We start from the raw sequence: 25,005 nt of genomic DNA, 5'->3' as shown, positions 1-25,005 counted from the left end.
TCAACAAGAAATGGATTCATTGATTGCTAACAAAACATGGGAATTGGTTGATCATCAGGATGAAATGAATGTAATTGATTGTCGTTGGGTATTCACTTACAAGTTGAATAGTGATGGTTCGATCAATCGAGCTAAGGCAAGGTTGGTTGCTAAAGGCTTCAAGCAAATTCCATTTGTTGACTATGATGAGACCTTCTCACCAGTTAGCAAGTTCACATCTATTCGAGCTGTACTTTGTATTGCAATGGTAAAACAAATGACCTTAATCCAAATGGATGTAAAAACTGCTTTCCTCAATGGTGAACTAACTGAAACTGTGTACATGAAACAGCCCGATGGTTTTGTACAAGATGAAGGTAAAGTTTGTAAATTGAGAAAAAGTATTTATGGATTGAAACAAGCAGCATTGGTTTGGTTTAAAGAAGTTGATGGAACTTTGAAAAGTATTGGTTTTACCAATTTGAACAATGATACTTGTATATTCAGGCGAAAACGTGAATCAGATGAAATCTTCATAATTCTTTATGTCGATGATCTTCTTGCCATTGGATCGAACGAAAAATGTTTGGTTGAATTGAAAAATCGGCTTAATCTTAAGTTCGATATGACAATTATTGAAAATATTGAACAATTTCTCGGCATTAACATGAAGTGGGACAGGAAAAAAAGTGTCATTTATCTATTTCAAGAACGATATATTAATGAGATACTTGACAAATTTCAAATGACTCAGTGTAAGAGTGTTAAGACTCCATATGATGGTAACATTAATATTGCTCAAACTGAACCTAAAAATCTAACCCAAAACGAATCGTTTGTTACTCGTTATCAAAGTGCTACTGGTTCTTTGAATTATCTTGTAACCTGTACAAGACCTGACTTGGCCATTATTGTTAGTATTTTATCCCAATTTAACTCGAAACCAGAAGAACATCATTGGTCAGCGGTTAAGAGAGTGTTTCGATATTTGAAGTCAACTGCAAAATTAGGAATAAAACTAGGAAATAATAAATGCATGTTTAATTTAGAAGGTTTTGCCGATTCAGATTGGGGTGGTGATAAGATCGACAGAAAATCATTTACTGGGTATTTGTTCAGACTCAATGGTAATCCGATTTCATGGAGTAGCAAAAAGCAAGCAACTGTAGCTTTATCAACTACAGAAGCAGAGTACATGGCGCTAACTGCAGCGACAAAAGAGGCAATCTGGTTGATGAGGATGCTTAATGAATTGGGTATAGATATTGATATTGTTGAATTATTTGGTGATAATCAAGGAGCATTGAAGTTAGCTAAAAATCCTATTTATCATTCAAGAACGAAACATATTGATATTCAGTATCATTTCATTAGACAAGCAGTAGAAAGTAAATTAATCAATCTTAATTATATTTCTTCAGCTGATAACTTAGCTGACCTTCTGACTAAACCATTACCTGGACCAAGATTCATGAACTTATCAACAGAAATTTTATGGACAGTTGATTGAAACTCGTTGTGAAATGACAACAAAGGTGGCTGTTGAAGTTAACAGTTAACAATGAACAGTATTGTTGTCCATTCACAATTAGAGCAATTAATACATTTATCTATCCTTTACGATTATCCTTGATTTTACTTGATTTCATTATTACATTATTAAAGTTAGTCTTGATTACTCCGTTCAAGTGTTAATGATTAAACCAATACAGTCTAAACGAAATATTCAACATTAATAAACTGAATTGTCTCTGATTATTGTAAGTCTTGATTATTTTTGCAAATATCTCAATAATCAGAAGAAACCATTTCGTCTGAAACAATCAACAAATGTAAATCAAATGTTGATCTTTCAGTGAAATTGAAATTTCCCTTGAAATGTCAATTGAATCTTGAAAAGCTTTTGACATTTTGTTTCATTAAACATCAATATTTTGAATAAAATGATTTTTTAATGGTTGATCGATTAAAAATTAAAACAAAATTAAGACTAAACATTTTATTTTCAACAGAATGATTTGTTTTGACAATTAATTCAATTTTTCATGTTGATGTATTTTTACATCTAATAATACTTTATGATAATAATGTTTGGAGACTTTAAAAATCCAAATCATCAGTTAATTTCGTTGTAAATTGTTTTTCCATATCAATTGAAATGTCAGTATTTCATGTTAACCATTTGCCGGTCAATAATGTTATTAATTTGCTATTTTTTAACATTTAACTTTTTTCTTTTACTTTTTTACATGAGATTTATATTATCACAGGATTTAGATTTGGAACCTCGACGGTTCAGAATTTTCTTGACAAAACGAAAAGCTCGTCCAGAAAGGGTTACATTTTTCTTGATTGGGGTTGTGCTAAGGCCACTTGACTGGGTTGGATCACCAATCTTCAACTTATCCTTGATCACATTGGTTAACCATTCAACAATCAACTCAAAATTGTCATCCAATTCAATGGAAACCTCCATGAAGGGAACCTCAAATTTAACAGCCAAAGAGCGACCTTCTTCACTGGAAACTTCACGAACCCGAACCAGGTCAGTTTTATTGGCAACCAAAGATATAACCAAATCGGGATTCATCTTTTTACAGGTAAACACAGCATTGGTCAAGTATTGAGCAGACATTTCAAAAGATCGCCGATCAGTCACCGAATACATGACAATTAAAATGTCCATATGCCGTACCTGTTGAAGAATGAAAAGATTGTGGAAAAAGAATTAAAAATTTAAGAGAAAAATCGACAAAAATTAAAATCTCAGCTTAATTTTCATTTTTGCAAAGCCCGACTATTCATTGATAAATGATGGATAAATCTGTTGATAAATTGTAGCTTTAAACATTTAGTTTGATTCATTTGAAATGTTTCTATAAAAGTATTTTATTCATCATTTTTACAGTTTATTTTACTTTCAATTTCAAGTTACTTTCAGGTGAAAAACTCTGATCCATAAAATCAGTTTATATTTTGAACATCTTTTGAATTTAAAGCCCTTTTCTTGCAAAACAAGAAAAATTGAACTTTCAGTTGGAGAAAAATTTCCTCATCAAAAGAAGTTCAATTCTCGATTGGTTCCTGTCTTGCTCAATTTTGCTCAATACATTTGCATATTTTCCTGATAATTTTCACAATCTTGTGGTGTGTAAAGTGCAAGCATGAAGAACCGAAACATTTCCTCTTCTAATAACTTTCACACTTTGAATCAACACAATTCAATGCGATATAAAGGTTAATAAAATGCCAATGTGAACCTAATCCAAGATACAAAACGCATCCATTAAGCATTAAACACTTTCACTAAACTAATTCATAGACAAACAAAAAGCAAGAGCTTGGCATACATTGTCATATATTTAAATCTTTTCACAGCAAACATTTTGATCTGGTTTTTTTTGCTTCAAGACGAGCTTAAACTCAAGCTTTAAGACAGACAACGATGGACAAATATAAAGACTATTCCTGAAGCAAAAAAGGTGAAAGGCATTCACTGTCCGTGTCTCTGAGGCTAGAATTTCACTGAATTTTCTTCACCCAAAAATGTTAGATTCAAAGACAGTTCCAGTCTTTGAGATAAAGATATCGCTTGCATCTTCCTTATAACCTTAAACCACTGTGTAAAGCAGTTTACCGACATTTTCACTGTTATACTCAAGAGGACTGATCACATTAAATTCAATTAAGGATTTGACACGAAGCAAATTGAAAACTACGAGTTTATCAAAAGGCTCCTTTTTTTATACCCAGAGCTGAGTAGAGAAATTTCTTGAACTGAAATTTTTTATTTATAAGAAAGAAGCTTAAATTTTAAGTTGATCTTGTTTTTCAGAGCATTTCACCTGAAAGTGAGTTATAAATCAAAGTGAAAAAAAGGTTTGTATAATATTTCAATATTTAAAAAAAAAGCAAGATTCAAGTTGAACAAAATGTTCAATCTGTAGAATCGCAATTTTCAATTTTTCAATTTTTTATCATTTCCAATAAATTGTTATTGCAATAGTGAACAATAGGTTGAAGGCGAAATCAAATATACACAATTCAATTGTCCAATTGAACATTTGGCAAATAATCAATCAAAATATGCAACTGAATACAAAATGAAATTTGATATGAAACGTAAATAATGATACTAATATCAATATAAATGATATTTCAAGAGGCTCAAGTTATTATCACAATTATTATTACCATAAGAATCAAGGTTTTCCCTGTGTAAGCACATTATGAGAAGCAATAAATTTAAATTGTTAATATTCAATTTAAAGGATAAATTGGGACAAAAAATTGTTCAACCTTTCATGTTTATGATGAGAAAAGGTTAGCAAAAAAAAGGTTTGATTACAATTATTCATTTATTGGTTTGAGTAAAAATTATGGAAACAATGAATTTGGGTAAAATTTGGGTTCCATTGGAGTTGCCTTTGAAAGCCAAGTATTTCAATTGAATTGAATGTTGTTCAATAATTGACATGTTTATTTCATGTTAAGTGTTCAAGCTGGGAAGTGTTTGTTCACCTTTAACTTTTCACTTTAACTCCTAATGAAAGTTGATGCTCAAACCTAATGTTCATCAGGGATTTTGACTTGGATAAACTGCAAGATATTGATAATCTTATCATTCATTTACTTGAAATGTTTTTCCTCCCTTCAATCCATATTAGCAATCCATGGATGAATAGCAAGAATTAAGATGAACCCTAAAAATATTGTTACTCGCCATTTGTCCAGTAAATTTATCCTCTTCTTCCCACCAAACATTGGATTATCAGAGCCTTCCAGTCTAACATTATTACATTTTGTTTTTCGCCTTTTTGCAACATCAAAATGTTGATTCATTCAAAGATTACAATTCAAAGGTTTGCATGATATAATGGTGAAAGTAATTTCCAATGACAATGTTAATCCAAGCTATACAAACTGTTTACCAATCAATTGTCCATTAGTTGTGATTCAGTTTGTTTTTACATTTACATTTGTCTATTTACCAGTTTTGGGTGACACTTTCAATGATTGAGTGAAGACGATAATAACTGACTTCATGTTTCAATTCAATCCTTTTTGTCAAATAAAGGAGTAAATTGGAAGGCTGATTAGTTCATATTTGAATCAAAATTCATTTCAATATCAAAACCATGAATGTTGTATCAAAATTATATCGCCAGACAATGTAAAAGGTTTAATGATTTTTATCACATTTTGCTTGTCTGGTGAATCAAGATTTGTTTTTCAATCAAAATCTAGATTATTCATAGAGAATTTTCAAACTTGATTCTGAACATTCAGTAGCTGTGTTACTTGATTAGCTGTATGTTGCCATGTTTGTCCTGGAAAAAGGAATGGAATGAAAAGAATGAGATTCATTGAAACATTGGACATTAGCTTAACAAATGGTTGCTTTGTTAAAAGGAAACAAATGGATTCAATTGACTTGTCAGATGATTAGTTTCTCATGAAATTTTTGGATCCAATTTGAATCTTTGTGGCTTATCAATTTGAAGTCAACTTTGGTTTCCATTTTTATCCATCCAATCCATTCAGCTATTGCATGATTGTTCAACCAACTTGAAACTTTCATCTTCGACAAATGTTAAAGTTAATTAACAAAGTTATAGAATTGAATTTTTTACTGTTAAAGTTTCATGGATAATCGATTAGCTTGTTCCTTGCCAGTGAAACTTGCCACTAATCAATTGTTAATCAGCTGAAACAATTCACTCTATTAACTTGTCACTTTGCAATCAAACTGTTTCTTGTTCAACACCTTCATTACCAACTTGACGTCTCCAACATTTCACTTGTTCATCTTCACATAAACTGAGCTTGAAAAATTCATCGATAATATTCAATGAATAAACGATAATCAATTTGAAGGTTTGGCAAGTAAAAGCAACATTTGTTTTGCTGTTTCAAATTCACATTAATTATGAGTTGAAAATCAATGAAAGAATCAACAGAAAGCAAATTATCCTGACTAGGCCATTGACTTGAATCACAAATTCAATCAATCATTTCAATGTAAAGTCAATTGACAAAAGTGAAAAGCAAAATATGAAAAAAGGGAAAACAGGCAGAAAAATGTTCACTTTGAATACAATTTTTCGGAAAATTCATATTCTTATTGAATCCTTTTTTTTCACCAATAAAATTGAAACAAATAATTGTATTTTAATGAAGCAAAAATGAAACCTTTCTCCCAACATGAATTGAAATGGTGGCTCAAGTGAAATGAAAATGAAGACAAAAAGCCCAAATTGTGATTTACTTTACCATGACAACTTTTGTTTTATCAAACTCATTATTATCAATTGTAATTTTGCTTCTCAAAGGGATTAATGGAACATTTGAAGCCCTGAAACTCTAATTGCAATCAACATGGTAACATGATCCGTAACAATTTCAACAAACAAATCTGCTGATTAACATGGCAACATTTGAAAAACGTTCAATTTTAATACTCTTTCTTGTGGACACATTTTCCCTTCAACTTTATTGATATGGTGTTAAAGGATGAAATTTAAACTTATATCAATTAGACTGGCAATTAATATGTTAATCATCATTGTCATTAGTGATATCATCTGTTTTTGCCTTAACACTTAGATGACAATCTTGCCTTAATTAGTTGTTTAAATGATAACATTCAATTGTCACAGTTTCAAGTGAAAATTTTCACTTCAACATTTCACCAAATTCAATGGAGGAATAGAGTTACTAATGGATTTCAATCAATAATTTAACGACTTTTCATTGGCAAATAATGGAGTTACTTGATAACTAATAACTATTGATTGTTATTCAATTGTCGATAAATTGTTTTTTGGCAAAAATCATTATTCAGACCTAAATGGCATTCAATTTAATTTGCTTTAAATGTTAACATTTGCTATTTGATATTTTTTTTGGGTAATCAATACCAAAAGAGTTGCCAGACGAGCAGCCAAACTGTGCTAACCCAATGTCACCAGTTTTTTTGGGTTACATTTTGAATTTGTTTTACCTTTTCTTGATTTAGTTTAATTAATATGCTAATATTGGTTTACTGTGATGATCTATTGACAGTTAATCATCACCTTGTATTAAGTGATGACAGCTATGTCTTTATTTGATTAATACTTTTAATAAGATTAGCCATATGTTGATATTTAAGTGTAATCTTGTCATTATGTGTTATTTTATAGCTTCTGGCTTTTAATATGCTGTTATCATAATGATATAAATGGCGATTATTGTGATGATTTTTCATGATGATAATGATATTAATAGCAACATTAATGATGATTTGGGTTAGTTGTTCAATCAGTTGTTTAGTCTACTTGACACTTGAAGTGGTGTTCAACTTTCATGTTTACCATTCAGTCAATGTCACTTTGCATACAAGTCTGGTACTAATGTTATTAAATTATGGGCTCAGTTTTTAAAAGGTCAATTATTGATTAAGGTAATATGAAGCGACAAACTGTTTCAATTTATCTTATTAATGTGTTGGGTTAAAATTATAAATAATAAAACTAATCATTTCGATAAAATTAGAATAGATTTATGTGTGTGTGTGTTTCATGGGTTTTTTTGTGAGATTGACTGGATTGGTATCACATTCTCAACAGGGAATTCCATGAATAACAAACTTGCATGGTTGAACTTTCATTAGCTTTAATGGTAATGTTACTCTAAAAGTCAAGTTTAAGCGACATTGAAATGTAATCTTCAATTCATCTGATGGTTCAGGTGATTAGTTTTTCCCTCTCTTTCTTAATTAAACCCTTCTTACAGAAGATGGCGATGTTTATAAAAAGTGACAAGTCACATTTGCCGCCTTCTTTACATCTTTATTTCAAGAAATTTTTCATTCACCTAAAATAAATTGTAATCAACTATTTTTATAAATAATTTGTGATTTTAACAAGATTTGGATATTCTGCAAGCCAATGGTTCCATTAAAGTAGATTAATTTTCATTAGTTTTATGCCTAAACAAAATATAAACAACATAACATCCAACCACAAAGACACATCTGAATATCATTAATCTAACATGGAACCTGTTGATACAGTTTAGACAATCCTGGAAGATAGTTTAAAGCTGTTCAAAGAGGATGGCATGGGTGATCTGATTGATTCCATACATTAGACTGCTTGGTAGTTGAATCGTGCTGTAATCTCAAAATTATAATTCAAAATACATTTTGAATTGTTCATTCTTTATTTTAATATAACCAGATTCAATCAATTGCTGTCAAATCAGTGAAAAATGCAAGTCCTCTACACACCGAGACTCTGTCTGCCAAATTCAAGATAATTGTTTTTCTTTTCTTTTCTAAATAAGAGATTCAGTTTTACTAATTTTTTGGTTTTTCAAATTTTCTGAATGTGGCTGATTATAATGCAATGGTTCCTAATTGTAGGTTGGTAAATGATAGGCTGGAAGGAGTTGAAAATTTTTGGGAATTTCTAACTCCTAGAAGGTGATACCCAATAAGCAATAAGCCATTTCTGGCAAGTTACAAACACATTTGATGAACAAATTGATTTAAGATCAAATTTATATCAAACACAAATTATCCTTTTAGTTCAAGTACAATTGCCTAAAACATGATATCTTAAGAGATTGGGCATTTATTAACTAAATAAATGCTTCCAAATCATTGGACCAGTGAATGCATTCATGCAGCTATTTTTGATCTCTTAATTAACAAAATCTGTTGTAAATTTACAAACGAGCCCTGAAGCTGTAACGGCGTAAAATGCTGTGGTGTTATTACACAAGTTTGTGCATCTTATTTCGTATAGTTTTTTATTTCGTTTAATGATTTGCTTACCTTACAACCGTTGTCTGTTACTGTATCCATGATTTTGTTAACATTTTGATAATATTCGAAAATTATTTCAATGTGAGTATCATAAAGTGGAAAATTTAGTCTGTGAACATTTACACTTTTGTCTAGCGATGAGTTTGGATCAACTCGAGTTTTTGAAGCATTGTTTTCATCATCAACGAGATGACGGACCAAACTATATTTACCAACATTTGGACCACCAACAATTATTACATTGATAAATTTAGTTGTCCAGCCGGGTGAGATTGGTTCAGAAACAGGCAAAGACATTTTTCTCCTATCTTGAGATGATTTGATCAAAGCCGAATAGGAATCCCATGTGTCTTGTTCAAGAGCGGATACTCGACGAGCTGCGGAAGATGCATATGGACCTACTATAGTAGTGATGGTCGAGGATGATGATGGTGAAGTATTGGCTGAAGCAGAAGTAGCCGGTGGTTCCTTGAAGCTTCGTCTTCTTCGATGGCTTGGAGAACGGTTATAATACGAATTGGATCGATATCGAGAGAAAACAGTTGCATCACCAGTATTGCGAGCTTCAGGAGATAAATACTGAGCTGAGTGTTTGGGTAACGTGTTCCGTCGCTGGTTAATATAACCGACTGGTAAACCAGTCTCCCGAACAGGACTTACACTAGGAGATCGATTTGATCGATTTGGAGACAATTTCGAGTGACTAGCTGTTGAGGAGGACGTAGATGATGTTGCTGTTGCCATTGTGGTAGTGGTTGCCGGTGAAGGCGTGATATTTGTCGAAGGTGAAGAAAGTGAAGTTAGCTGATGGGAAGAAGCTGATGAATAAGAAGCAGAATGGCTCGAGGCCAGTGTAAGGGTCAAAGGAGGACCTGATGGTGAAGGTGAAAATGAATTAATTCCAGTTGCATCGACATAAGAAATGGATGGACTTCGACGTCCGGTTGGACCGGTTCTTTCATAGTGTAGAGGTGCCCTTCGAGGACTTAACCGAGACGAAGACGCAGATAAAGGGGAAGATGACGAAGAAGATGATGATACAGGATATTCCATTGAAGAAAATCTGAAACTTTATATCCTTTAAACACAAAGATGAACTCAGTGACTACCTTTTTAAAACACTGATTATCTCACTGTGTGGTATCTATTAGTAGCTGTTGATAGTGATGATTATAATGATGATAAACCGAGCAAAGATGGATAACGATGTTGATCTAAAAAAAGATGATTAAGTAAAACAAACAAACAAAAAGAGTTTTCGCACTGCAGGAAATGTCGATGTAAGTAGATTTTTTGCTTTTCCTATTTTTTCTTCTTCTTCTTGTTGCTGTTTCTTCCACTTTTTGAATTAACTAAAAGATAATGTTGATTGTCTTCAGTCTTTTCTTTATTTAACCCTATTATCAAGTTAACAAAGCATAAATTGTTAATGAATAAAGGCACTGATGATAATGATAGTGGTAATGATAGATATCAAAGGTAGTGAAGAGTAAAGATACAAGATTTTCTTGAATAAACGTTGAGTTAACTCCGTTTGATTTGCTCTAGTCAAGATAGTGTTGGTGATAAGTTGAAGATGTTGATGAAACAAGTTGTATAATGAAGAGGACAATGAAGATGATGTTGATAAAAATACTGATGATAATGGTGTGAAGAGAGTGAGAGAATCAGTGAGTTGAACTGTTAAGGAAAAAAGTAGGCGAAAGTTTCCAGTGAAAGATGACAACTGAGACTCACTTTTGAATGCTGTTCACAAAAGTGTTTAATATCAGGTGGACAGAAAAATCTGATGTTGAATGCTGAAATAATCTGGTGTAAATGTCACAAGTATGAAGAGAAATAAAGAGAGAGAGAGATTGAAGAAGATAGGAAGATGTAAAGGAAGAAAAGTCGACGCAAAATCCTTAGTTAATGTTATCATGAGAGTATAAAAAAGCCAGGAGAGTCTAACTGGGAATGAAAACATGAAGGTTAACCTTATCTTATATTCACTCCATGGTAACTACATATGAAAACTTTGTATTCATATATATTTATATGTAATAGCAGGAAAAAGGTTATTTCTTGAAGAGGGTAACAATCAACTGATAATTTGCTTTTGTATTTACATTTGTTTTGCTTATTTATGCTTTTCTCATTTGTTTACATCTCCATGTTATAATACTTTTTTTTGCCTTCTGTTTAGGTTAACATTAACTCATTGGCTTCATTTGATTGACTTGAAGATAGTCCATGGATGGATTGAACAACCAGCCGATATTAATATTTGATGAAACTTGCCTTTTTAAAGATTAACATATGACTGTTATTAGACAATATTAATGGTGGACTTGCATTTGGCAAATACGCAAACAAGTGAAAAAAGGATTCGCACAAAAGGTTCATTTTTGTAATGAAAAGTGAACAAATGTTCAATTGTTTATTATTCAGTTTTTTTCCAGTTTAATGACATTTTTGTTTACGTGTGAGTGTCTTCTTGGAGGTAATTCAAAAGGTAAAGTTGCACAGCTTTAAATGAGCTTTTATAATCCGTAGAATTATAAATTTGGAAAATAATTAATTTCAATTTGTTCTCTTGATGAAAAACCCTTTTGTTTAGCTGTAGTCCTTTATGTTGGTTGATTGAAAAAAATAAGCAATGCTAATAAGCTGTTGAATTGCCAGCAATATTGTCTTCTTTGTCGTCACCAATTTACAACTCGTCTGGTTAACTTTGTTTTTGTCACCAGCCAATTGTTTTGGATGCTGTTAATAAGCCAATTTGAAATCATCTGGAGGCATTTTCAATAGTGTTATAACAACACCATCATCTCGTCTTTGGTACAAAATTTCACCCTCAAAATGAACAAAACCATGTTTACAAGCTCTCAACAAGATTCCAACCAATTTATTGGATAACATTTCATAAGACTGGAAGGCCAACCAGATGATTACCAATGATGATTACCAATCAAGATCCAATGGACATCCAGATCCAAATAAAGATTGACCAGGGAAAATGGATAAAAAAGAGAAAGAAATGATTATTCGATTGGACAATAAAATGAACGCAAAAATAGAGACAACATGGTTACATTGAATCATTTTCAGGAAGTTGGAGTTTCAAGGATGGAAATCGGAAAGAGTAAAAATATGGATTGATGTAAACATTAGCTTTTAATGTGTTATGTGAAGTATTCACAACTAGAGGGCAAATAACTGAACATTCAACATTTATTTTAGCACATTGTTGACATCACCCTCAATGTGTGTCGTCTGTCATGCCAGGCATTATACAAATCAACAGCAAATCATAAACAAATAAAACACCAATGGCATTTGATGATGTTTGAAAGGTGATCCCAAAATATCAAATGTATAACATATTCAAAAAGGTTAAAAATAGGAAAGTTATCGACTGATTGAAATTTTAAAAGGTAAAGGTAAAAAGATGTTTCAATGAAAAGACTCAGTCAAATGTTCACTTTTACTCCATTGTTAACTATTATTATCATCATTTTGATGACTGATTGTCAACTAGCATTTTCATTTTTCGCCTTGCCTTGTAATATTACCTTTAACTTTGGGAATGTATCGACAATCAAAAGGTTGAATGGATGAAAAAAACAGAGTAATAATTCTGAAATGAAATGAAAAGATTCTGATAGTAACTTTACTTTTTTTGTATTGTATTTGCCTTGCTTTGATTGTCAACTTGTATGCTTGTATCAATAATATAATCATTATGATCAACTTTTTCTCTGGCAACATTCAGTGGCAACTGGAACAAATCTCAATGAATAGCTTTTTTTCGTCAATCTGTAGAAAACAATTCGACTCTTGAGCTATTCAGTTTCAAGATATTCTGATCACGAAACGTAACTGTAATGATGAATTTGAAGGCAAAGAAAAGAAATGAAATGGATCCAAAGAAATGGGACAAAATTGAATGAACCAACTCTTTATTAACCATTTTTATTGTATTAATATCCAAGTGAAAAGTGATCAAATTGAAAAGGTTGAATCTACTTAAACTCAATGGATTGAGAATAAAGAAACCAATCATAATCAGATATTTAATAAACTAATGGTATTAATTAAGTTCAAGTGTTGAAATGAAATTAAATTCATGTTTCAAACACAGACATTTGAACCAGATTGCAGTGAATGTATTCAAATTGGTAAATCTTTGATCATCAATCATGGAGTTAATAAAGCAACACCAGAAAAGCTAGTCAATCATTTTGTCAATATTCAATGTCTAAGGATATTTGGGTTGAAAACAAAAACCTAATAATGATTTAACCAACGATATTAGGTGAATGTTGTTAATAAATTGTCAATCAAGGAAATGTGAAAATATGATAATAATCATGATCCTTTCACCTCTTCTCATTGTGTCTTTAAATGATAATCAACATGATATTTGGTTAATTTAACCATCTTTTCCCATCTAGTCCATCATCAAGATGAGTATAAAACTAATGATTCGAGACAATGAACATTCATGAGCAACATGAATGCTCATTGAAATAATAGTAAAAAAAGCAACTCTTGTTTTTTCCCTTAATTATCAGTCAACCATAAATTAATTGTTGCCCTACGAATAGGTTTCCATTATGATTATTATTACCATCAAGACTAGTTGATAGTTTGAGATATTAAGTTATTATATAAGATGAGTAAAAGCACAAAAGAAGTTTTAGGTTTTTTTTCCTTGTTCATGATAAACTCGAGTAGTTCATAAATATTTACTCAAAGTATGTTGTATAATAATAATACTAATACTGATATTAATAGTGATCAGCATACACAGGTAATAGAGTAAATATTAATTATATATTTCACTATAACTCTTGGTTTCACTTATTGGTTTAGGTTTTAACCTGTTAAACATATGAATGAAGCTTGGTTTAACCAGATTTTGGGTTTCAGTTTAGCTTTGTCTAATTGTTATTCACATAGATTACAGATTTATAATGGCCTTCCAAGTTGATTAAATTGGTTTTGGTTAACCTTTTTTTTCTGGTATATAAAAAGGGTTGCTTTATAATGTTGTGAGTTAGGACAAGATGTAACATTGAAATAGGGTTAAATGTTTTGGAAATGAACCTTTATCTAGGAAATGATTATGGGTTTAGGTGAATATTTAGATTATTCATATTAAAACTTAATATGTGTAGGTGATTATTTGAAAGGTTACAGGCTGTATTATGTTTAAATGACCTTAAAATGTTGTTAGGTTGAAAGGTTAGGTTTAGGGTTTGTTACACACATTTGCTGAACACATACAAAGGTACATTAGGCCTAACATTTTGCCTTTTATAAACTCTAATAAAAAAGTATATTCATCAATTTATAAACAGCAATTGGTCTATTTGTTGATTGGCAGTTGAATAACTGAGTGGAAATGATGATCAATTTGGTAGATTTGTTAATTGTAACAAAAAATTGATTGGGTTTACCTTTTGGTTATAAACGGGTTGGTTTCTTTGTTTAGTTTATTGTCAACTGGTTAAACATGGCATTTTCACTTTCACATAACTTGACAGTATGGTAAACAGTAAAGTTGTAAGGGTTAATTTAAATGGTAATTAGAGTTGTTGGTTTTTATTTTAATTACATTTATCTGTCAAAAGGATTTGTTTATTGAAATACAAAAGGGTTTAAGGTTGACATTTGCAGGATTTGCAGATCAGATATCCTTTTTTATTCATATCATGTTAAAAGATCACAATCCTTTAAAGATCTGATAATTACTTGAAAGTACAAATTTCAATTTTGTTCAACATTTTCTCATTAAATCAAGTGATTGACAAATAATAGTCACTTTTTTTCTGTCATTTTTTGATTTACTGAATACTAATGAAGTACAAATGATTTAGCTTGTCAAATCATTGAACCAGTTTTGATTTAAATTGACTAACATTAGATATTCTCACTTTTTGATTACAATATTTTCGGGGCAACAGCAGGAAAAGGTTCAACAATATTATCATGATTATTGTGAATATCAAGGAATGTAAATATTAAATATAATGTGGTTAATTTGGAAGTAAATTAGCTTTCAAGAATATTTGATTACATCAAGAAATTATTGAAACAAATAGAGAGTAAATATTGTTTCTTATTGAAATAAGTATTCATTTTAATAATCTGATAACTTCATTAATCAAGCATCATTTAAACATTGGTAAGAAATTTATTTTTGGCTGAAATCAAGAATCAGAATGACTTTTACAATTGATAGCTGTTTGATGTTTGGTAGGCGAGGTTAATATGAATATAACTCAACTTACGGTTTTATACACATTGGGTGAATCACATCAACATTTATAAAATGTACATATTTGGGTGTGTTTACCTTGATTTATTATTCACAACGTAAAGTAGATGTAAGAATCGGAATCAACTAGATAAACTTATTTCAAGCTGACATCAGAAGAAGCAAACAAATTGTCATTCATAACATTTATCATTTACTCTTTGCACCAACAAAGTAAACAAGCATGTTAAATACATGAATGAAGCAAAGATGGGAAAACAAGAGTTGTGACAAAAAAATGGTTAAACAATTTGTGTTTGAAAACAAGCAATTAACTTGATGTATGATGATATTATGGGATAGAAACAATCACATTAATTTAGGAGTATCGTGTTAATTATTACATTGCTAATAATAGCAATTTAAAAGTGATAAATATCGTCTGGTTATCCATTGTGTTAAACTTCTGGCTTCTTCTTCTTCCTAAAGGTTTATTGGTTCAGTTTTTTTTAAAGCGGTGGACATGTTAATTGTTAATTGTGTATTCATGTTAGCCTTTGGTTTATCCAATTATTTAATAAAGACACTATTGAGGGCCAATATTTTACCTCAAAAAGTTGACCAAACGTAATTGTAATTGTATTATCGTCATTTTTGGTTCCATTATTAGCAATGAATGTACACAAATCACGTATTTCTTGGGCTATTGTATCGTAAGCTTTGATTCCTCTTGCTTGAGTTTTTGATCCTTCCAATGGTCTTCCATAACTAAAGAGTAAAGCAAAAAGAAACCATCAATAAATAAACCAATCAAACTAATGGTTAATCAATTGTAATTAAAAATATTGTATTATATTTTAAATCATAAACTACTTATTAATCAGTGTAGTGATCAAGGGATACAAAAACAATAGCACATTGTACACAAGTTTAGATTTAACAGCTGATTAACCATTCAACATCAATCTCACCTCTCCAAGAGACACTAATTAATGGAAGCAAGGTGTTCCTAATGATTAAATAATCATGTTAAAATCCACTATAAGTAAGATAAATTAACAAACGAGTTAATCAAAAATTACTGAAATGAGTTAATGTAAAATTAATGGCATTTTTATTCAAACAAACATTTCCCAATCAGTGGGAAATATCAATATCGAACTATTATCGATAGATTGATGAAAAGGTTTCAGCTGATTAAATTATTTTTTTGCCAAATATTTTATCCAATTATATTGTACCATTGATTTATTGATTTAACAATCAAAATAACAACCTTTCTATCATCCATTTCTCATCATAATTGAAAATTATCATGAATACTTTTCCCTGAAGAGCTGAATTGTCTCTTCATTTCATCACAATCAAACGATCAAGGATCTGATTCAATTAAACCTCTGAAGATTGATTGACTTAAAGATTGGCAAAGGTAAGAATGAATATTAAGCTTGCTTAAAATGAAAAGTAGACGAGAAAAAATGAGTGATCTTATTCATCTCATCGTTAGTTTCACTTGAAACTTTGAGTGTATTTAGATTTGACATTTTACTCTTTTTTGTATCTCTTTTACTTTACAGAATAATTCAGGATAACAACAGGGAATAATCAGTCCAAGGAATCTCAAGGAGTAAAAGAAGAAAGATAACTTATCATCATCATTATCGGTGGCATCATGAGCCAAAAAAATGTGAATCTTAAAGCTTGATAATGTGCCTCATGTCAATCTTGATAATATAAAATGTAAACTGAAAATTATTTAGTACAAAGCAAAGTCTATGGATGGAAAGGCAGAATGTAAGATTTATTCTGTAATCATTACAAAAATTACACGGGGATCAATATTTACCTTTTGAAAAGACAAAACACAAGGATCAATTCATCTTAACCTGTATTTTGAAAGTTCACCTTTAAAGCCTAGTTACACCTTTACAGCTTAACCTGAAAAGGTTTAAAGCAGTAAATGTTTTTTCCCGGGAAACAAACTTTGTAACCAATATTGAACCCTTAACTGGACCCAAAACACTGGTTCAATACATGATGATAGTGTATGTAATGATGAATGAGTTAAATTGAATGGTGAACAAATTGTGACAACTTTACTTTACCATTTGTATTGTTAGGTTGCCTTGAAAGGCTCAATCTAATAACTAAAAAGTATAAAGTTGTATTCATTATTAGACTGAAATCTTGAGAGTTGAAAACTTGAAAAGTAAATCAAAAAGATTTCTAAAAGTATCTAGATGTTGCTCTAAAGTACAACTTAGTTGAGCCTTGAATGATGCTGAAGAGGAAACAAGATGATGGGGATGTAACAAGGATATAAAATTAAATTTGAAGGTAAAAAAAGAGGAAGAAGAAGATAAAAAAGGATGAGGAGGAAAAAAAAGAAACAAAACTCACTCTGATTTTGTTTTACATGGTTTTTCAAGCTTCCTTTGTTCAGCTTCTAGTTTCTTTTGGTAGCTTGCAATCCTTTCTGAAAGTGAAACATATTCGTACGTTTCTTCATCAGAATCATTATTATTGTTATTATTATTATTATTTATATCGATTCTGTTATCAATTCCGTTGACAGTTTCCTTCATTGCCATAATAATGGAGTAAAGCAAAAAAAACAATGATAATGACCAGTAGGAATAGTCGATGGTGAAAATAGAAACAAAGGCAAACTTGAGATTGAAGGGAAAATAAACAGCTTTAATGTATAGATGCCAAGAAAACAAATGAAACCAATAAAAGTGATCAACTTAAATGACCGTGAATCAATAAATGATTAAACGATTGGATTGACTGTTGGTTAAAATAAATGTTCAATTTTAAACACAATAAACAAAGTAAAAGTAATGGAAATTAGTGATTTAAAGGCAAAAAAGGCAACAGTCTTAAAGCCTAGAGATGCACAGTTTTGAGGTAAACAAATGGTGTAAATAAAATGTAGATGATGGCAAAAAAAAGAAGGCGAAGATGATCGAGAAAAGTGAGTTGACGATGATAATTAAATAGTGAGAGATGAAATTGTTTACACCGATCATGTTTAGCCTGAAAAGATAATTAATATTGCCATTTTTAAGGCATGACAATTGTGCAAAAATGAAAACAAAAAACCTGGCACAATCAGCTAATTTTGGCAGAGTAAACCCAAATTTTTAACCAGTTGCACATACATTTAGCTTTTCATCACCAGCTACATCTTTCCAATCATCAAATCCAGTAGCTTTTCATGATAATATTTTCTGGTTTTCAGCTCTCATTCAATTTTCAGTGTTTGGAGATTTTCCTGTCCTCTGAATCCTTTTTATATTTTAAATCAACATGGATATGATATAAATCATGATTCTATTATCATGTTGATCATTTTTGATTAACTTTATGAAACCTTTAAACTTGAGTCAATCAAAGATGCATCAACTTGTTTGATGTTATTGACGTCTTCAATTGAACCACCATAAACTTCAATATTTTGTGAGAGACTGAGAACGAGATTGATGATGGAATCAGGAAAGTATTTAGGTTATTCAGATGAATTCTTAACAAGTTTATCAGACATTTTCCACTTTCTTTGCCATGTTCGTCTTATTACAGAGAGCAACAGAAATGCAGTAAAGTACACTTAACACTCTTGCTCTGGTTTTTTGCTTTTTCACTCCATCCAATATATTTTGTTTGACTTTCCAAGAATTTATCCTCCTCCTCCTTATCAGCATCATTATCATCATCTGATTGAAGGTTCTGTGTGTGTGTGCTTCTGTTTGTTTCAGTAGCTCATCTTCATGAACCATTTAAAATGTTAATCACTATTTACTCATTTGTGAAACCTTGCCAGGTCAAGATAAAGGTAACCTTGATTCTTTCTCAGTACAAATCATTAATCATAATTTACTTAGAGGAAAAAAATCAACATTAATTAGGAGAAAACAGCTTTTTTTACACTGAAATATTTATAGTTGAAATAACCAACTCTTATATGAACAAATCGCAGCCATTTTTGACATTCAACAGTTTAGAATTGCAAAGTTCACTGAAATGTTTCACTTGTGTTAACCCGAATGCTACTGATTGGTAATGATTTAGGAATCTGTTAATAAATCATTTGTTTCAATTAGCTGGTGAAGTGACTAACATTTAGTTCACAATCAGATGTTTCAGGTTCAGCGTCAATGTACTCTTTTAGCTCGATGATTTGCTATTCAAACTGTTCAGAGAACCTCAATTGTTCCATTTTTTTCCCAAATTGATTAACCATAAATTATTGAAATCACTTTCCATGAAACGGATTTATTAAAAATTATAGTCTGTAGGGACAAAAAAAGCTAACAAACAGTCATTTTGATTAGCGAATTTGAAAAAATCAATAGTTTTGATAGACTTAGTTATTCATTTAAAAAAACCTCAAAAGAGCAACTTGAGTAATTGGTTGCACCTCAGAAGAGCCAAAACAAAACAGCCAAATGCAAAATGGCCAAATATATTTGGTTTGATAAATCGAGTTTATGTTTAATTGATGTCAATTTTTTATTATTTTTGAATATATAATGCAATCAAAGATCTAAATAGTCATATTGAAAGCTTTTAATTGTTCAATTTGACTCTTTTTATGCAATTATAAATCTTATACTTTTGGCTATTTTGAATTTGGCTGTTTTGTTTTGGCTCTTCTGAGTGCCTCCCGAGTAATTAGATAAGATTTGAATCTCTGCTCCATTCAGCTGGCCAGTGGTTAATTGCTTGATAATATTTATCAATCCAATCTTTTATTATAATTATTTCCCTTTGTCGAGCTCGAATCAGTGGGATTGGATCATTTGGTCCAGTTGATCTGAGATCTTCGTGGTGACAAGCTCCTTCAATAATTATGGCTATAAGTGTTTCAGCGTAAGTATTTTTCAGGACTCCTCCGGCTGACCAAGGATCTCGAGCACCGTTAGAGAAGATAATGTTTGATGCTGAAGCTATGTTTTCCCCACCAAATAGCCAGAGAGCTTTAGACTCTTCGGGTGCAACACCATAGGTTTTAACACAATCAGCTTTAACTTGACTCAGATCCCAGGTTGCTTGAGGAAACATTGAATCGTTGAGTGTACTGCAAATAGGTAGAACCATTTCAGTACAGGATTGGAATCCCCAGCCATCACCACCTAATCGACCTGTAATGGATACAAATAGAAATAATTAAATTGGGTAAACAGAAAAATATATTAGATAAATATGAAGTACATTGTTACATTATATGAAAATTTACATAAAAAAGTAATCCAAAATGAATGGAAGAGGAGAAAATGAGAAAATAACAATAAATTCAAATGATAATATGTGTTAAGATGTCCAATTGTAGGAAATTTGTTTCATTACAATAAAATCGATATGTTGAACTATGAATAAAAAATTCAAATAGCTGATTGACTTTTTTTTGGCAGAGTCTTTACAATTTATGATAGATTCAGTTGAATTTACTAAATTCAAGAAACAAAATTGTGAAAATATTTCATTATTATGCAAATGATAATTTTGTTTTGAAAAGATTATGTCAAGTTTAAAATTGAGTGTCGCATGAAATTATTGAATTTATGAAAAAAATGTAGGTGAAGATTTAAAGTCAATAACAGCTTGTCAACATGCGCTTTTCTCATGAACTTTCTTGAAGTTTTCTTATTTTCTCTTGTCACTTTGAGTTGATTTAGTCAGTTATGTTAAAAGGTTGAAAGGATTCTTACCTCCTTCAGAGTTATCTCTGTAATCAAAGCATGATCTTTGTCCAGAATAGTTGTAGTAGACTGAGATAGCTTGGTAAAGATCGACTAACAACGGTTTATCTTGTTTAGTTGAATCAGGCAACTTGGAGCATAAAACCTGAAATGAAGAGAAACAGAAGAAGATTAATTGACCAATTGAATTAAAAAAGATACGTTGATCAGTAAAAGCAATTAGCAAATTATAAGTTGTGCGTTTTTGCTGCCATTTTTCAATGTTTACAGCTAGCAACAGTTAACCTTTGTTCAATTGAAATGCATTAGTATCATAGAGATCACTAAATAAAAGGCAACAGTAATAAGATAAAAATAATTGGTAATTAAGTCTACGATTAACAATTTGTAACAATTAACTGATCGACATGACTGATTGATTTTTTTATCCCATTTGAAATGATAAAATCAATTATTTGAGATAAAAAAATTGTATCATAAGGTTAATCAATATAGTTATTGTTGATAGCCTGATAATTAACCCTGTTATAATTTTTGCTGAACAAGCTTTAACATCAGTCTATCAGTTCAATTCTAAGATTCACCGAAGCCAGCTAATTATGATGTAATTTGCTTTTGTTTCCATCAATGGGATTGATTAATCAATTTACCCCGATTGGATAGGCTGGAAGAGGTTCCAAGAAGTCTGCAGGATTAGGATAGTCAATCATGGCTAAACTGCCAAAAGTATCTTGAAGCCAGCTGGAGAAATCATTTAGGTCACTTGAATTGGACAAGGGTTTACAAAGGTTGAAATTATCCGAAATCCATCTTAATCCAGCCCCATTGGAACCAACTCTTTGAATAGCATCCCATGAATTTTTAATGGAAAGATAACATTGTTCTGAATATGAACGGAAGCTTTTGGTAACAATACTATTGTATCCATTACAATCATATAAACCAGGAAATTGGAGGATTGGAGCTGATGCAGCTAATGCACTGTACGAAGAGTAACATAAAAAAAAGAAAGGTTAATTCAACAAGTCAGTATATGAAAAAAAATGCTGAAAAATGATGATTTAATTAATGGTAACTGATCTACTATCTTTTATATACATTACCCGACAATTAGATGGGGATATTTTATTCTGAACCAGGCAGCCAACATTCCACCATAAGAGCCACCAAACATAACAACAGGACTTTTCCTAGCTGCTGGATAGCTTACTTTGATTTCTTGTATAAGCTCCGCAAAATCTGCCAAAGCTTGTTCAACCGAAAGAAAACCTAATTTATCTAAACTCTGTGGATTGAAAGAAGAGCATCATGAAGAAGAAGAAAAAAAACAGTTAATTGACTTTGTGTAAAGTTAAACAGAGACTTGATTAAAGAGTCTAACATGTCTGGAGCAACAAGATTCGTCAATGAAACAAGCCATAATTTCTTGTATCACTCTTAATGTAGACTCTTAGAGTAAATTCATGGTGATTTATTGTTACATACTGCAAATGATTTATCACCATAGGGTAATGATTCACCATAATAACGATGTTCAGCAAAAATAACCATGGCTTTGAATCTTGGTGCATTTTCCCACATGAAACCGGTATTATTGGCAAACGAGAAGACATCGCCCTCGTTTCCGGCATAGAAAAATATCGGACATCCATCTGTACACCAATGGTCAGTTGATATGATTACTCTTTGTTGAAATGTGTCATTATTGATGTAATTAAAATGGTCAACCTGCGGAAAATAAGAAAAAATAAGACATTAGTTGGTCAGTTTCTTGGTGGAAAATAAAATTGAGTCAAATATCCATTTCTTGAATTGGACAACACATCGTATCCAATCGGACAGCGATAATTATTAATTGTATTGGAACAATTGAAAAAGTGCTTAACAATCATATCATTTACTATCAATAGAATCAACCTTTAAACGCTTCCTTTAATCTAATCATAACACCATTTAATTGTTGATAAATTTTATTTTCATCTTCCTTGTTTTTACCCTCACTTCCCAGTTTACTTGTTAAACCCTGCACTCTGATTGACTACTCAATTTGTCCAGGTTATAACATCAAATATCTAACAATAACTAAACAACAATTAAAATAACTGTTAGTAATAAGGAAATAATTACCTACCAGGTTGAAGACACTAACCATATATCAACTTAAAGACAGGGGTTAATCTACGGGGAAATGAAACATTAAAACAAATGACTATTCTCTTAATTGTTGAGCAATTATGATTGCATTTAGCTTGTATCAATATTGAATATTGAAGATGGCGAATTAACATTCCTATGAATATTGATTTGATTAACCCAAAAATCATTAACAAGGGCGTCAATAGTGGAAGGAATAGCCGATAAAGGTTAAACCAAAAAATGATATACTTTGACTTCAATAATAATTTGTCAAGCTCCATTAGATTAGGCAGTGATTAACTTTATTCAAAATGAACTAATAACTATCATTAATAAGTATTAATGAAGCTTAGCTAAATCTCAATTGTATACAAATAAGATTGGTTCAATGATTTTGTTAGCAAACAAAGTAAACTAATCAATGTTTGAATTACAATTAAGATTAAAAGGAATATGTATTAATGTTTCATTATTTATGAATTTCAAACACTAAAGAATCTCAACCTCAACAACCAATGCGAGCTTTAACACATCAAGCAAAAACCAGACTTGCCATACAAACCAGTGTTAAAACACCAATGTAAAGTTAGCTGAAGCTCAAAAATAAGTTGCAGAAGCAAATCAAAGCTAAATTGTTGGATTAGAGGGTTCTAGTAGGGATCAAGGTGGGTTTTGGGTTATTAAATTGATCTCTAGAGGTACACTTTAATACAAAATGGATTTACTCACCTTTTGTTGATACCAAAAAACAGTGTAATTGGCTGGAATTGGCGTTGAAAAGGTTGAAACAAGAGAGAATAATAAAGTTAAACCGAATAACTTTAGGTAGATCATTTCACTGGTGAAATCTTTTGGTCCAGGCTGTTCAAACCAATAGGTTCTGTGTTTAAAAAGAAACTGGTAAATTAGGTTTGCTTGATTTAAATCACAATCAAAATTAACAATAGAAGGCAAAAACAAGGGATAAGCGGTAAAGACGTTAATACTGTTTATACCAGTGTGACTATGGAAACGAAGATAAAAAAGACTGCAACTTGTGACTATGATTCAAAAGTTGATTATAACAGCAAAAGACAAAACAAATTGAGTTGATCTTTTGCAAATCCTTTTTATTAATGTTAACTAATGGTGAGCACAAAAGGAAGATGATTTGGCCGATGGTGAGTCAGTTGGAAATTGATGAATACAAAAGTAACCGCAAATGAACCGATTCATTGGTTTTGACGATGCTAAATTGAATTGGGCTGTTTAATTAGGCTTTTAACCATTAATGACTCTTTTGACCTGACCAAATTATAAACCCATCTGAATCAAGGGTTAAATAATTTTTCAATTATGGTGATAAAAGCGTTTGCACTTGAATTGAGTTTATAATTTCTAAGAAATCTTATTTTTTCAATCAATCCTTTTGGATTGACATTTTGAAATAAAATAATACAAATGAAGAGCAAGATTGAAGATCAACATGATTGACAAGCATTGCTATGAGAAGATAATGGGATAAAAATAAATAAAAAGAGCGATTGTACAGAATAATGATTAAAAGTTGATCATTGATTTAAAAAAATTGATAAATTTGTCGACAGATTTCATGACTGCATCAGCATTGACACCAGTAGATCTCAGGGCAAATGAGTCTGGCAAATCATCGAAAGAGTCAGGAAATTTGAAAGTGAGTTCCTCTGAATTAGGATAATCAAAGACATCAAACAATTCTTCATCAGGAAAATAAGGTGGAGGTTCGTACCCTCGGATAGGTTCCTCAGAAAACTCAATAGGGACCCAGGAATCAGCTTCTTCATCATTATCTTCTTCATCATCAACTTGGACTTTAGAAAATGTTACCGGATAAGAAGTATAGTATGCCGGTGGATCATAAATTGGTGGTGATGGTGTTGTTGATGGTTGAAGTGATATCTTTGTTGGTATACGTGGTGATACTTGTGGGGTTGGTGAGGGTGACACTGGTTGTGGGGCTGATGATTTCAATGATATTGATGAAGGACAGTCTGGTTGAGAGTTGGCCACAGAACGAGAAGCAATTGACCAATAGATGACCATACTGGTTAAAATAATCAAAAACAAGGAGAAAAAGAACTTAAAGGTGGGAAATTGATATCTCCTTTCGGCTA

At 31.2% G+C, this 25,005-nt stretch overlaps 3 protein-coding genes and 2 long non-coding RNA genes across 7 annotated transcripts; 2 read left to right on the top strand and 3 right to left on the bottom strand.

The window, feature by feature from the left end:
* Positions 1 to 1,963: 1,963 nt before the first annotated feature.
* LOC107366658 (GTP-binding protein REM 2-like) lies at positions 1,964 to 10,983 on the bottom strand. The gene is made up of 2 exons (XM_015934283.3): positions 8,801 to 10,983; positions 1,964 to 2,674 (listed from the first exon to the last, which is right to left on the bottom strand). The coding sequence occupies exons 1-2, from the start codon at positions 9,842 to 9,844 to the stop codon at positions 2,225 to 2,227; spliced, it is 1,494 nt and encodes a 497-aa protein (XP_015789769.1). The 5' UTR covers positions 9,845 to 10,983; the 3' UTR covers positions 1,964 to 2,224.
* On the top strand, positions 2,393 to 2,878 carry LOC149094045 (uncharacterized). Its single transcript, XR_016199323.1, has 2 exons — positions 2,393 to 2,524; positions 2,580 to 2,878. It is a non-coding gene; the product is annotated as an uncharacterized LOC149094045 (long non-coding RNA).
* Positions 10,984 to 11,171: 188 nt separating the features above from the next.
* LOC107366666 (actin-binding Rho-activating protein) lies at positions 11,172 to 18,076 on the bottom strand. 2 transcript variants are annotated; one of them, XM_015934292.3, is made up of 3 exons: positions 17,436 to 18,076; positions 15,644 to 15,803; positions 11,172 to 11,701 (listed from the first exon to the last, which is right to left on the bottom strand). In XM_015934292.3, exons 1-3 carry the CDS (start codon positions 17,624 to 17,626, stop codon positions 11,540 to 11,542), a joined length of 513 nt encoding a protein of 170 aa, XP_015789778.1. In that variant the 5' UTR covers positions 17,627 to 18,076; the 3' UTR covers positions 11,172 to 11,539. The 2 variants fall into 2 exon arrangements, 1 of the variants encoding a protein (XP_015789778.1); XR_003083131.2 differs by lacking the exons at positions 11,172 to 11,701; positions 17,436 to 18,076 and adding an exon at positions 16,007 to 16,148 and having other exon boundaries at positions 15,663 to 15,803.
* On the top strand, positions 16,137 to 17,220 carry LOC112539341 (uncharacterized). The gene is made up of 2 exons (XR_003083132.2): positions 16,137 to 16,464; positions 16,613 to 17,220. It is a non-coding gene; the product is annotated as an uncharacterized LOC112539341 (long non-coding RNA).
* A 1,216-nt stretch (positions 18,077 to 19,292) lies between the features above and the next one.
* On the bottom strand, positions 19,293 to 23,802 carry LOC107366743 (lysosomal Pro-X carboxypeptidase). 2 transcript variants are annotated; one of them, XM_015934374.3, is made up of 7 exons: positions 23,603 to 23,802; positions 22,223 to 22,465; positions 21,841 to 22,022; positions 21,388 to 21,718; positions 20,747 to 20,882; positions 19,712 to 20,179; positions 19,293 to 19,447 (listed from the first exon to the last, which is right to left on the bottom strand). In XM_015934374.3, coding segments are annotated over exons 1-7 (1,467 nt in total). In that variant the 5' UTR covers positions 23,708 to 23,802; the 3' UTR covers positions 19,293 to 19,445. The 2 variants fall into 2 exon arrangements, with proteins under 2 accessions (XP_015789860.1, XP_025017551.1); XM_025161783.2 differs by lacking the exon at positions 19,293 to 19,447 and having other exon boundaries at positions 19,583 to 20,179; positions 23,603 to 23,751.
* Between the last annotated feature and the right edge of the window lie 1,203 nt (positions 23,803 to 25,005).

This window comes from Tetranychus urticae, chromosome 2 (genome assembly GCF_039701765.1).
Source record: "Tetranychus urticae isolate SD_2017Ah chromosome 2, NJAU_TeUrti_SD_1.0, whole genome shotgun sequence".
In the NCBI taxonomy this organism is placed as follows: domain Eukaryota; kingdom Metazoa; phylum Arthropoda; class Arachnida; order Trombidiformes; family Tetranychidae; genus Tetranychus; species Tetranychus urticae.
Note: the sequence above shows the minus strand (reverse complement) of the source record. Positions and strands in the feature narration are given on the sequence as shown.

Excerpts from the sequence above, each read along its gene's own strand:
- LOC107366743 (XM_015934374.3), bottom strand. The coding sequence starts at position 23,707 with ATGATCTACCTAAAGTTATTCGGTTTAACTTTATTATTCTCTCTTGTT. Across the intron at positions 22,466-23,602 it reads TTTTTTGGTATCAACAAAAG|GTTGACCATTTTAATTACAT; the intron begins GTGAGTAAATCC and ends TATTTTCCGCAG. Across the intron at positions 20,180-20,746 it reads CAGAGATAACTCTGAAGGAG|GTCGATTAGGTGGTGATGGC; the intron begins GTAAGAATCCTT and ends TATCCATTACAG.
- LOC107366666 (XM_015934292.3), bottom strand. The coding sequence starts at position 17,626 with ATGGCAATGAAGGAAACTGTCAACGGAATTGATAACAGAATCGATATA. Across the intron at positions 15,804-17,435 it reads CCATGTAAAACAAAATCAGA|TTATGGAAGACCATTGGAAG; the intron begins GTGAGTTTTGTT and ends TTTACTCTTTAG. Across the intron at positions 11,702-15,643 it reads CGTTTGGTCAACTTTTTGAG|TCTTATGAAATGTTATCCAA; the intron begins GTAAAATATTGG and ends TTGGCCTTCCAG.
- LOC107366658 (XM_015934283.3), bottom strand. The coding sequence starts at position 9,844 with ATGGAATATCCTGTATCATCATCTTCTTCGTCATCTTCCCCTTTATCT. Across the intron at positions 2,675-8,800 it reads TAACAGACAACGGTTGTAAG|GTACGGCATATGGACATTTT; the intron begins GTAAGCAAATCA and ends ATTCTTCAACAG.